The sequence below is a fragment of the Lepidochelys kempii genome, chromosome 2 (genome assembly GCF_965140265.1).
Source record: "Lepidochelys kempii isolate rLepKem1 chromosome 2, rLepKem1.hap2, whole genome shotgun sequence".
Classification (NCBI taxonomy): Eukaryota; Metazoa; Chordata; order Testudines; family Cheloniidae; genus Lepidochelys; species Lepidochelys kempii.
This window is the reverse complement of record NC_133257.1, coordinates 189754187-189767989: the sequence shown is the minus strand read 5'-3', so window position 1 is coordinate 189767989 and position 13803 is coordinate 189754187. Positions and strand designations below refer to the sequence as shown.

The window sequence follows — 13803 nt, the reverse complement described above, 5'->3', positions numbered from 1 at the left end:
TAGAGGCGTGTGGCACTCTACCTCAAGGTAGCACCCTGGAACCCCCATATTGACCACTGTGATATAATTATGATATGTTTCGTACACAGTATGCCTTGTGAGGTATCATTTTAAAAGTCTCAATCTGTTGAACATTACTATCCTGTTGGATTGTATGTACTATCATTGTATGTGAAATGATGAAGTATTGCTATGTGTTTGTTACTGAAATATGGGGTAAGTGGAAAATGCCCACAAATAGCTTTTCAGTGGCAACAAAGAACAACTGACATGACAGATTTACATCAGGACCAGCCAGACATGTGTTGATTGCCCATCAATAAGAATCCACTCTCCCAGAGACTCCTCAGAGAGGGCATGTACCCAATGGGGGTTACCTAGCCCCCAAGTCGCAAAGGCTGGTGCATGTGCACTTTCTTTTAACGAAGTGGCAAACTAATTGATGAGCTTGCACGGTTCAAGGGGAGGTCTTGGGCTGTGTAAAACAGTACATTTCTCGGGTGCAAGTCTGGGGAAATTGGCTGGGGCCTCTCACTGTATAATTCATGAGTGGCATACAGAGCATTCATGCACCTTAGCTGGGTGTGTCCCTGCATGTTGTTGACTGAGTGATCACAGCACCTGGAGGGGTTTTGCTGCTTGTCATTAGCACATTGTGAGAGACAGCCCAGGGAGGAGAATTAATGGGACACAGTGGTCCCACAGTCCAGATTGTACCCAGAGGGTGTGTCACAAGGTGTGTAACTGTTTCCATTTTAAAGATTCTTTTCAATTGCTTATAACTTTCTCAAACTTCATTCTGGCTGAAATTTTCTAGATCTGGTCTCGTGGGAGGGTGAATTCCTTTGGGCAACTTGAAGCAACAATGATTCAACTATTTGTGTGTAGGAAATGTGTAAAAAATACACTTTTGCCATTATAAAAAGTAACACATGATCTTTACTGCACAGCTTTTGTGCTCCAGTCGTCTGGCATAGGAATATAAAAATTGGCAAGGATATAATCCCTAGAATGCAGCTGTGCCTTTCCCTGGGCCAATGAAAATCTGTTTTGATTTAGCTGAGTTATAAGAGCTTAACATGCATGTCTCACAGGCACAGTAGTTTTTAATAATACAACAGAATCCCTCTGATATCCCAGCTCCAGTTTCTCCTGGCTCCCATGGAAAAGGCTCTAGATAACCAATACCTTCCGGCCCCAGTTTCTTCTGATTCCATATGAAAAATATCAAGGTTGTAAAAATGAACCATTCAAGTCAGGAAGTACCTTAAATCTGCTCCCTGTGCATTTACATTATGGCACTCTCTTTAATTACATGTCACTTTTTTTTTTCTGTAGGATTCCTTCCTCATTCCCTGCAGAAGTTGGAGGGTATGAAGTTAATGAGGCAGAGCAATGAAGATAAAAATAATTCTTGAACAGCTGCTTCATTCTCTAAGCCATGTATTCTGTCATTGAAAGAGGTGGAAAAAGCAGTATGCAGTTATGTTAAAGACATTGAGCAAGATTCTATGGTCAGCTCTGTCCCTGTGCACAGTGGTGCAAAAGGGATGGAATCAGGCTCATCTTTCCTGTTGGGGATATCCCCCATGTGGGCAAGTCTCCAATAGCTATAAACCTGGCATAGCCAATCCCTATATCACTGTCCCTACAGCATTCAGTTCAGCGAGCATGTCACAGGTGGGGAAGATTTCAGTGGAGCAGTCATGTTAGTCTGTATCCGCAAAAAGAAAAAGAGGACTTGTGGCACCTTGGAGACTAACAAATTTATTTGAGCATAAGCTTTCATGAGCTACAGCTCACTTCATCGGATGCATTCAGTGGAAAATACAGTGGGGAGATTTATATAGACAGAGAACATGAAACAATGGGTGTTACCATACAACTATTACCAGCAGGAGAGTGGGGTCGGGGGGGGGACTTTTGTCGTGATAATCAAGGTGGACCATTTCCAGCAGTTGACAAGAACGTCTGAGGAACAGCGGGGGGGGGAGGGGTGGAATAAACATGGGGAAATAGTTTTACTTTGTGTAATGACCCATCCACTCCCAGTCTTTATTTAAGCCTAAGTTAATTGTATCCAGTTTGCAAATTAATTCCAATTCAGCCATCTCTCATTGGAGTCTGTTTTCAAAGTTTTTTTTGTTGAAGAATTGCCACTTTTAGGTCTGTAATCGAGTGACCAAAGAGACTGAAGTGTTCTCCCACTGGTTTTTGAATGTTATAATTCTTGACATCTGATTTGTGTCCATTTATTCTTTTACGTAGAGACTGTCCAGTTTGGCCAATGTACGTGGCAGAGGGGCATTGCTGACACATGATGGCATATATCACATTGGTAGATATGCAGGTGAACAAGCCTCTGATAGTGTGATGTGATTAGCCTCTGATAGCTGATGTGATTAGGCCCTATGATGGTGTCCCCTGAATAGATATGTGGACACAGTTGGCAATGGGCTTTGTTGCAAGGATAGGTTCCTGGATTAGTGTTTTTGTTGTGTAGTTGCTGGTGAGTATTTGCTTCAGGTTGGGGGCTGTCTGTAAACAAGGATTGGCTTGTCTCCCAAGATCTGTGAGAGTGATGGGTCGTCCTTCAGGATAGGTTGTAGATCTTTGATGACGCGTTGGAGAGGTTTTTGTTGGGGGCTGAAGGTGATGGCTAGTGGCGTTCTGTTATTTTCTTTGTTGGGCCTGTCTTGTAGTAGGTAACTTCTGGGTACTCTTCTGGCTCTGTCAATCTGTTTCTTCACTTCAGCAGGTGGGTATTGTAGTTGTAAGAACGCTTGATAGAGATCTTGTAGGTGTTTGTCTCTGTCTGAGGGGTTGGAGCAAATGCGGTTGTATCGTAGAGCTTGGCTGTAGACAATGGATTGTGTGGTGTGGTCTGGATGAATGCTGGAGGCATGTAGGTAGGCATAGCGGTCAGTAGGTTTCCGGTATAGGGTAGTGTTTATGTGACCATCGCTTATTAGCACCGTAGTGTCCAGGAAGGAAGTCCAAAAACCAGTTGGAGAACACTTCAAGCTCTCTGGTCACTCGATTACAGACCTAAAAATGGCAATTCTTCAAAAAAAAAAACAAAAAAACAACCTTCTAAAACAGACTCCAACGAGAGACTGCTGAATTGGAATTAATTTCCAAACTGGATAAAATTAACTTAGGCTTGAATAAAGACTGGGAGTGGATGGGTCATTACACAAAGTAAAACTATTTCCCCATGTTTATTCCGCCTCCCCCCGCTGTTCCTCAGACGTTCTTGTCAACTGCTGGAAATGGCCCACCTTGATCATCAGTACAAAAGGTTTTCCTCCCGCCGCTCTCCTGCTGGTAATAGCTCACCTTACCTGATCACTCTCGTTACAGTGTGTATGGTAACACCCATTGTTTCATGTTCTCTGTGTATATAAATCTCCCCACTGTATTTTCCATTGAATGCATCCGATGAAGTGAACTGTAGCTCACAAAAGCTTATGCTCAAATAAATTTGTTAGTCTCTAAGGTGTGGAAGAGTAGCTGAAATGCACTGTGCTCCAACTACCCACAGCAGGCAGATGGCCCCTTAGGGACTATTGTGAGCTGTGGCAATTTAGAGTAGCCCTAAATCTATACCCAAGCCAGACATCAGGAAGAGAGGCAAGGAGATACAACTGGTTCTCTGATGGTCTCCCTTATCTGCTCCACTCAGCATAAAAGGAGCAAAGCAGAGGATTTGACCTTATATTATAAACACATGTACACAAGGTAGTTGTATTTTTATTAAGTTGAAAAAATATTAAGTATTAGCAGAATGAAGTGGAAATAAAATATGTATATTTTCTACTTAATCTGCTTTAAGGCATCCTGTTACATTTGGAAACTCACAATGATATGAGTAACAAAATAATGGGCCATACCTCTACTTAGCCCAGGTGAGTTCAGTGTCTGTTAGGAAGTCAGTTACAACTCTCTTACCCCGGAGGAGAGTCTGTGCCAGCTCCAGAATAAGTCAAGGCCAGCCTTGGGGCTGCTCTAACTTACTCCATTGGGATGTTATGCCAGCTGAGGATCAGCGTGACAAAGCATATCTTAGCCATGCTCCCTCCAGACTCCCAACTTTTCCCACATGCCCCCTACATTCCAGAGATTGGGTAGAGCAGAATGGGGAGGTATCTGTGGCTGACTCTGCCAGCTTTATGCCAATGAAGAGGCAACGCTCCACCAGGAGAATTTTCCACTGGGCAACTACAACCACAGTCTGGAGCTTTCTACCATTTTATGGGAGAAAAGGCCGAGAACAGAAACAGGAATATGTTCCACTATTTTCATGCAACCAATTGACTTCTTTAAAGGTTTTACAACCACTATAATACTAAGACTGATATTCCAGCTATTGTCATCACACTGTCCTTGAAGTCAGGGTGACATGTGCAAAGAATCAAAAGGAATTGTTCCTCCTCAACAGGAATTTTCATGCTCACTTTTTTCTTTTTCTTTTTTTTTTTTTAAGATTAATCTCTAAAACTATCACAGTTTCAGAATAAAATAAAATCTGCACAAAAACTCACCTTTGCCTGGGATAAATTCACTCTGCAACACTTCCCTCAGACTACTATTTCCATGCACTAGTCTATGATTAGGTAGAACATATAAGTGGGAAGCTCCATAAATGGCTTCAGGTGTATAGGTATAGGCAGCTAGCTTCTCTCCTGTTTCTTGGCCATTAACCTGATAAAGAGCAGAAAGTATTTCAGAGCAGTTTTATTGCTAATTTTCTCCATTAAAAGGTCATTTTTTACTTTTCCTTCTGCTGTGACAATTGGTCTATAACTTTTGCCTGATTAGGAATAAACCATGGAAAGTAGATCAAATTATTTTCAATAAAGAATGTTATAAACAAGTGCAAGAGAAACAGATAGACAGACAAAATTAGTCAAAACAGAAAGTCACACACATATTGATATAATCCAAAGACTGTTCAAATTATGTTTGTTAAAAACATATGATGTGGAGCTGGAAGTTAGTGCACCAAAACTGCTGTATCTGATATTAGGCCTAATGGTGTGCAAAATAATGTGGGTCTGGGCTATTCCATCAATCACTCCTTACTAAAAGGAGCAGACTTTAGGGGGAAAGAAAATATAGAAAGAACCGACAACGTGAAATAACAGAAATGGTGGTTACTGAAGCAAGCTTCACCTTCATGGCTTCCATCCCCATGATCTCCTGGGACCTCGGGCCTTCATTACCCTAATCCTGAGATGTCCTGACCAGACTGGGCAAGAGAAAGGGACCCAGACAACATCGCGACCTCTACTGGCTCCAGCTGGGTCCCAAACACCACTTGGGAAGAAAGGGATTGGACTTCAACAGTAGCAGCAGAAGAAGCAACAACTCTAGCATATCACAACTAACTTCTCTTTTACCCAAAAGGATAGTTATTAATACCATCTAAGAGACTGTCAAACAAGGGTGTGTTTCCTTCTAAAAACTCTCTAGCTAAATGGAACCGGAATAAGGCATACTGTTAATACATAATACTTTAGATTTCAAATGTGTTAGCTATTTTTCCTTCTTTTCTGTATCTTTAATAAAAGGTTATAAGGATTTTTAATGGTTGCTGTGGTACTAAGCTGGCCGAGGTCTCTGTGTATCAAACCCATGACCTTGTTTAACACGGTTTATTGTTGGACAGGGACTGGGGTTATGTTAACACCTTTGGCCTATATAGTCTATCTAACTTAATACAATACCACGCCTTCCTTTCTATTCACATTAAAGGCCCAGTTAATCTATCAGATACACAAGGATAACTCCCAACATCACAGCCAGCTGTGTATTTGAGGGCAGCCTTAGAGGCTAACTCTCCAGAGCTCTAATCCTGACTCAGACACCATCTCTCTCTGTGGCCTTGGAAAAGAGAATCTTCGTGCCTCTGTTTCCCCATCTGTAAAATAGGGATAATCATACTTAAGAACCTCTTTGGGTATTTAGCCTTATCCAGTGCCTACACAAGTCAATGGAAGCCTTTCCATTCACTTCAATTAGCACTGTATCAGACCCATTCTGAGATCATCATAGTTAATGTTTGCAAATCACTTTGATGTATTATAAGGAAATGACTAACGACTTTATGCACAGTAAGCATTATTTAGGGACTGGTGTATTCCGTGGCTACAGAATTTACCATGAAAATCTATTCCTTGCCACAGCCTTGTGCTCCAGAAGCTAAACTTTCATTTAAAAAACAAAGAAAAATTATGGCTATGCCCCTAATGGTAATGAAGATAATCTTGTTTTTCTGAGTCTGCAGGCATCCTGTGACAATAGTTCTGACAGAAATTGCCCCATTATTCATCTAAATGAGGTGCTGAATCTGAAATCTAAACAGAATTTTAAACTGTTTCCATCTCCAGCCTCCCCACTGACATTTCTACAATGAAGTTAAATGATGCAGATTTTTGTACTTACAACACATAATGAAAACTGGAAAAGATGGCAAAATACAAAATAAATTAAGTGTAATATGTGACTAACACTGGGGACACTGTACTGATATTTATTTTCATATTTTATTAATTAAAAACCTCCTTTTTAAAATTTAAATGAAGCTACTGCAGAATTGCTACAGAATTTTGGTCCAGGTAAATGCTCTAGCACATGGAGCCCTCAGAGGAGATTTTCATATGCACACCGAGGCATACATTTACAGAAGCCTCTAACTAAGGTAGCCTGTTTTTCAGAAGTGCAGAGCCCCTTTAAGGTATTTCAATTTGGGCTCCCAGAAATTAAAACAAACACCTAAAGTCATTAGTCATTTATGAAATGTTAGGTCATAGCAATTAGGCACCTAACTCTTACTGAAGTGATTGGGAGGTAGGTACCTAACACCATTTGTACCTTTGAAAATCTCTCACTTGATCATCATCGAGTCATTTCACTTTTGCATCTTTCCAAAAGGATGTCAAATATTCTCTTTTTTCTGTGAACAGAGCACAGGGCAAAGTGTACCTGTACTTTTCTTAAGTTCTCCTTACCTACCTACCTATTTTATCCGGCACTTTTCTTTAGGTTCCTCAGTATCTAGTTTGCATTAAACGTAGTACTTACAATAAATAGTACTTTCAATATAAAGAGGCTCAATTTAGCACAGATTTCCGAAGAGTGGAGTTCTTCCATTGCCAGTGGAAGAAAAGAAAAAACAAACAAATCTCTTACCCCTGTTGCTCTACTGATATCTACAGGTTTGAGGGGTATATATGTGCACCCTCAACAACCCCTGTTGCTTTAAAAAGTTTCTGTGGTCATGCGGGTTGGCAGGACTCAATGTTAGCAAGAAAAACAAATATTAAGCAAAGAAAGCTTCTGTACCTAAAGCATTTAACCAAAAATAGTTTTAAAGACTCAGCTGCAAAATACTACTGGCTTTTCTTTAGTCCTACTAAGAATTAAAATAGTTTCGTATGGTTTTTGTCCCAAGAGCTAACAACCACATTAGCAAAAACACTTATACTTGATGCAGCTGGCTTTTCTTGGGAATGGCTGGAGATGAAAGTTAGATATGTATAACTTCTCAGCACTCTTCAGTGGACTTTGTGGACCCTAGGACACACAGACAGAACTGAACAGCTACAGGGTTCCAAACTGCTGAACTCAAACAACAAATTTTGGTGAAGGATTTCAGTTTCTTGCTTTTTATACTAATGAGAAGCTACTAAAATGTTACTAAAAAAAAAAAAAGGAGGACTTGTGGCACCTTAGAGACTAACAAATTTATTTGAGCATAAGCTTTCGTGAGCTACAGCTCATTTCATCGGATGCATACTACCTTTCTCCCATGAATAAATTCCAGTACAATGAACAACAGGAGCTTTTAAAATGTGACTCATGAATCGGATATGATCATTACCAGAACCCTCAGAAACACAACTCAACATACCTGTCCTCTTTATTTTATCTTAACCCTACATATCTGTTTTTTTACTCCATCCAGTGGTTAAATGTAGTCTCATGACATTAGCTTTCCATTAAACCTGTTATATTTAAGTAATCTCACATCTTAATTTGCTTTGGGTTAGAACTGTGAATTCTGATCAGCCATAGATTTGGGTTATTAAGTAAAAGTTCACTTACAAAAATACTAAGGTCTGCCACAATCTTTCTGCAGGAAATCTTCAATGAACTTTGAATGTTATAGTGCAGTAAGAATAAAAATGATGCAAAGTGTTACATTCAATAAACACATCTATATAAACACACACATAAACAATATGTAATAGTATCCTTAACTTTCAAAAGTCTTCTAGATATTAAGAGAAATCCCATTATGCATTTCAGTCATTTTGCATAATCCACACAAAGAAAGGGATGGTCAAATTTCTGACTCACCTTTAAAATGAAGTCAAGATAACATCCAACACAATCACCTATCCAGTTTGCTTGCATTTCCTTTATACCATACCACTCAGGGAGATCAGACAAAGAATCAAGCATGGCCTGGCACAATATAAAGGAGGTGTTAAGAACTATAGCTTATATTAAAACACATACATTAACACTTTCAAATTTAGTTCTATAAAGAGGCACAGCAGTAGAGCTGCAGGAGTAAAAACATGAACAAGGTGTTCTTGCACTATAGTTCCCCTCAATTTCATATCTTTCACGAACTAGTGAAACATGGCAAAGGCCATAAAAGTGGTGAAATCAATTGTTTGAGACATAGCTTCCTTATGGCAGTCTTAAACAGCGAACACAGGAACATTAGGAAGAAAAAGTAAACAAGGAAAGATACCACTTTAAATCTGTGTTAATTGTAGTCCTGATCCTGAAAACATGCATGTGATTGGTCCTGTTGAGCACAACGGGACTGTTCATATGCATATGTGTTTGCAGGACTGAATGCTATATTTGGACTAGTTCTCTAGCCAATAGCCTAGAAATTGTATTCAGATAGGTCACATTTATTTATCCTAAATTTTTCAAACTCAACTAGTTGTCATACTATAACAATGAGATTGACGCTGTCCTTCAGTTTTACACACCTTATGAGATTTTTGTAATTTTATTTATATTTTACCTAACACAACAGGCCCAATTCTGAATGGGACGGACCTCTGGTTGCTATTGCAATACAAATAATATTAACCGACAATAATGGTGTATATTAAATGTAAAATGTTATGTTAATACAATATTACAGATAAGATTCTACCCACATAACAAAGAAGAAATTCACAGCGATGGTTCCCACATTATCCATTATTTTCTTCCCATCCATAATGTAGCAGTTTGCATTAATGTAACTCGTATGCAGTTTGTGTACATTTATATAGTCAGTTATAGACATATTGCTTTCTTAGTGTGTGCGCTCAGGCACACAAACAGCATGGCAACATTCTGATTGCTGTTGGAAGCATTGTGTTAAATCTCAGAGTAGCAGCCGTGTTAGTCTGTATTCGCAAAAAGAAAAGGAGTACTTGTGGCACCTGAGAGACTAACCAATTTATTTGAGCATAAGCTTTCATGAGCTACAGCTCACTTCATCGGATGCATCCGATGAAGTGAGCTGTAGCTCACGAAAGCTTATGCTCAAATAAATTGGTTAGTCTCTCAGGTGCCACAAGTACTCCTTTTCTTTTTTGTGTTAAATCTGCTCATTTTGTCGACAGAATTTGCAAAGGTTTTTTTAATTAAAGAAACACAAATTTTTAAACAAAGGGGGGTATAATGGAAACCCCATCTCAATCTATACTTCATAAGATTTGACATTTTTGCTAAGAGTATTCCAGTACTGTCCAAATCTTTTACCTTGGCAGAAATACAGCTGGAGGCATGAGTCAGACAGAAAGACAGTTGATACAATGTTCAGTAGCTAATTTCTAAGTAGAGGAAGTCAATATGCTGTATCACTTATCCTTAAATTGCACAGCTCCAACATGAAACATGAAAGCCTTTCATTATTTTGTTAATTTACAATTACCAGGGAACATGGATCATTCATACTATATGTCACTAATTAGGCTCCACTTCACAGAATATAATTACTGAACACACAATTTGCTCTTTTCAATTATTATATTTTAATTATATTAAAAATGTCAAAAATTATATACTTAAAACATGCTACAAATGCTAGTTGCTGGCTACTGATGTTTTTACTATGATTCACTCTATGATTCACAATATAATACATTTTCGTCATCCACACTCCATAGCTAAATACTGTTTTGGATTATTATTCCTTATTAGATTAACCTTCTTTTACATCCTCAACTAACCACTTCCTTTTCTGCTGATTTATAGCTATAAGAATGCCAAGCTGCTGCTGCTGCTTTTAAAAAAAGTTATGTAATAACTTTAGTGAAATATAAAACCAGCAATTCCTTTTACTGTTCCATGTACTGTTCTAAATGTTCATGTTAAGACTATTTACCTTGCTTAGTGTCCTGTTCCAAAGAATACTGGGCTCTATCTACAGTGAATACTGAGTGCTTACATATTATAACCCAATGCAAGGAATGCAGCGTACAAACCAATGAGTGGATAATTTCTTTTAAAATAATTATATATAAATACATTTTAAGAGTGTGCAAGTAGGTCAACAGACACAGGACTGGCTAGACAGATACTGTTCTCTTCAAAATCCACTGCATGACTATTAGGATTTTCTTTATAATTTTAACATAGCCCCTAATTCATGTCCATTCCACGCACACAAACAGTCAACCCGAGTGTGGTAGAGATTTAACTTGTGTTGGCTGGCCCATTAGAAAATATAAACTACAGATCAGGTTAGCACGATTCCTCAGATGATAATCACTTTGTGCAGCTAATCCAATCACACTGTGCAGCCTGAGTGTTATTTTGCAGTGTGGATGGCCTCTGTGTGTACATCTACAATGCAATAAAAGACCCACGGCATGAACACAGCTGACTTGGGCTTGCAGGACTCGTGCTGCAGGCTATACAACTGCAGTGTAGAGGTTTCAGGCTGAAGCCTGGGCTCTGAGACCCTCCTCTCTCACAGGGTCTTAGAGTCTGGGATTCAGCCCAAGCCCGAACATCTACACTGCAGTTTTATAGCCCTGCAGGCTGCGAGCCCAAGTCATCTAACCTAGCTCTGAGACTCAGTGCTGTGGGGTTTTTATTGCAGCATAAACATACTCTGTGGTATGTCTACACTGCAACGTAAGTTCCGGGTTAGTGGGACTCAACTCAGCAGACCCTGGGTTTGAGAACCCTGTGCTTGAGCATCTACACTGATTGCCAACGAAAGGTTAAGAGTTTTTTAACCCAAGCCCAAATCTGGGGCTCCAATGTTCGCACTGCAGTACACAGATCTGAGTCCAAACTACTGTATCCCAGACATCCCAATGTCCTCCTGAAATGTGGCTGCTTTAGCCCCTTGTTCATGGTGCAGTGTGGGAAAATTTGACTGTCCACACCGCATGTTACAGGAAATTTGGACAGCCCGCCAACACAGCCTGATGAGTTGTCATTTTGGTCTGTGTACTCCCAGCTACTGGAGCCAGCAATATGGAGGTATCGCTATTTCAGAAATTTCTCTTGCTCGGGCTTTTGCTCCTGTTTCAGGATGTGGGCAGCGCTTCCAAGTGATGCTGCTGGTCAGTTTGGCAGCATTTTCTGACCCACCAAAGGCACTTGACAGAACTAATGATGCAGCAGCAGCAGGAAGAGGAGGAGGAGAACGACGACAGACATGGTAGACTTGAAGTGGGTGATGCTGCTCATTTGGGGGGGAGGGATAGCTTAGTGGTTTGAGCATTGACCTGCTAAACCCAGGGTTGTGAGTTCAATCCTTGAGGGGGCCATTTAGGGATCTGGGGCAAAAACTGGGGACTGGTCCTGCTTTGAGCAGGGGGTTGGACTAGATGACCTCCTGAGGTCCCTTCCAACTCTGATATTCTATGATTCTATGACACTCAGTATAACCACTGATGCCCCCCGACATAGAACACTACACTGCAAAGCATTAGGGCTCAAACCCTGGGTCCCACATTGACTTGGGCTTGGACCCTCCACTCTTGCAGAGTCCTAGGACCCTGAGTCTAAGTCAGAGTCTGAGATATTTGTGTGTAGACGAAAGGGGGGTTAGAGCTTGAGCATAAGTCTGAGCTCTGGCTTGTACTGCAGTGGAGACATACCTTCTCACTCAATCTAGACTAACTTGAGTGTAAATAACTAGAGTTAACTCTGCAGTGAATACATAGCCTTATACACTTTGTGAGCACAGAAAATTCTTCACATAAGTGTGTGCCTGCACGGTGCTCCGCACCACTGAAAATCAAGACACTTATTTGGGTGCCTGAAATATGGATTTAGGAGTCGAACTTCAGGTATCCACGTTTGAAAATTCTGGTCCCTCACTTTGTTTTCAAACAGGGAAGACACAATTTGGAACCATAGAGAAAATATAAATAAATGTGGCCAAAAGCTAGTTCTGTAATTAGATTAGACACCAAAAACAGCAGGGAAAATAAAGGCATCCACTGGCAGAGCAAAGTCTGAAACAAAAAATTGAATAAAATCAAATGCGATAAAGTGACAAACAGAATGGACGCAAGGAGAAAGGTTAAGTGACCTAAGACAAATAAGGGTGTAACAAAAGTTTAAACTGAACTCTGGCAATACACACACTAACAAAATGAACAAAGAAATACAAATCAGGAGTCAGGGTATGTCTACACTAGAAACGCTGCTGTTGCGCTGCTGCAGTGCTGTTGAATAGACACTGATTACAACAACAGAAGGGGTTCTTCCATCGCTATAGTAAATCCACCTCTCCAAGAGGCAGTAACTAGGTTGACAGAAGAATTCTTCCACTGATCTAGCAATGTCTACACAGGGGCTCAGGTCAGCTTAATTACGTCATACCAGGTGTGAAATTTTTCACAGCCCTGAGCAATGTAGATAAATTGACTTACTTTGTAATACAGACCAGCCCAAACATAAGTAAGGTACCAAAGAACTGGAAAGATTAAAGAATGATCACATTCATAACCAAGAAAATGACAGAAATAAATCTACATTTGCTGGGGAAGAAAAAGGAAATAGTAAAGAATATCAGTACCAGATCAGAAAAAGTGACTGAGATATGAGAGCATCTTCCAGGGGTGGACATGATCTGAATATTTTTGAGGAAAGTGGTTAGAAAGGTAGGGGAATGATTTGGCAGACATTTTTAAAATCTTTCTCAGAAATACTTGTGATTTGTAAATAAGCTAATTTAACACATATATAAGAAAGCTAAGAGATCAAATAAACTACATACTTGACTCTCTAACCAGCTGCAGAGAAGATCCTGGAAACTCTAGTCAGAGACAGAATGCAGAAACACTTAAAATGCTATCAATTTATTAACATGTTTCATACATTTGTAATCTTCCCACCCCCCACCACAACACACACACAAAATCACAAATATGTATATATTACATATATTTGTGTGTTTTAAATATATATTTAAAGCTATACAATTTAATTTAAAGAGGCAATTGTCTAACTTGTTTAGACCTGAAACTTTCCTGATATTATGGTTGATATAATCCAGTGTGGAATTTCCTGTAGATTGTAAAATATCTCTTTAAACTTTAAATATCATTAACTCTGTTATTCTTACTGCTGATACTTAAAAAAAATCACTTCCCATTTTGTTGGGATTCCTTAAATAACATGGAGCCATTTTCTGCCCTCAGAAATAAGTGTACAGTTCCCACTGGAGCCAAGAGCTTCGTAGAATTTGTTAACTAGCTACTAGCTAACACTAGAGAAACAACCAACAGTAGTAGGTCTAGCACACAGAGAAAT

General features: G+C 39.6%; 1 protein-coding gene across 3 annotated transcripts in view; it reads right to left on the bottom strand.

Moving 5' to 3' along the window:
* LARS2 (leucyl-tRNA synthetase 2, mitochondrial) overlaps positions 1-13803 on the bottom strand; it is a 110542-nt gene that overhangs the window by 44950 nt on the left and 51789 nt on the right. For all 3 annotated transcript variants that reach the window (XM_073333148.1, XM_073333149.1, XM_073333150.1), the window contains exons 8-9: positions 8365-8472; positions 4545-4704 (exon numbers count right to left, since the gene is read on the bottom strand). In XM_073333148.1, the coding sequence (XP_073189249.1) occupies positions 4545-4704; positions 8365-8472 (268 nt within the window). The remainder of the gene's footprint in view (positions 1-4544; positions 4705-8364; positions 8473-13803) is intronic.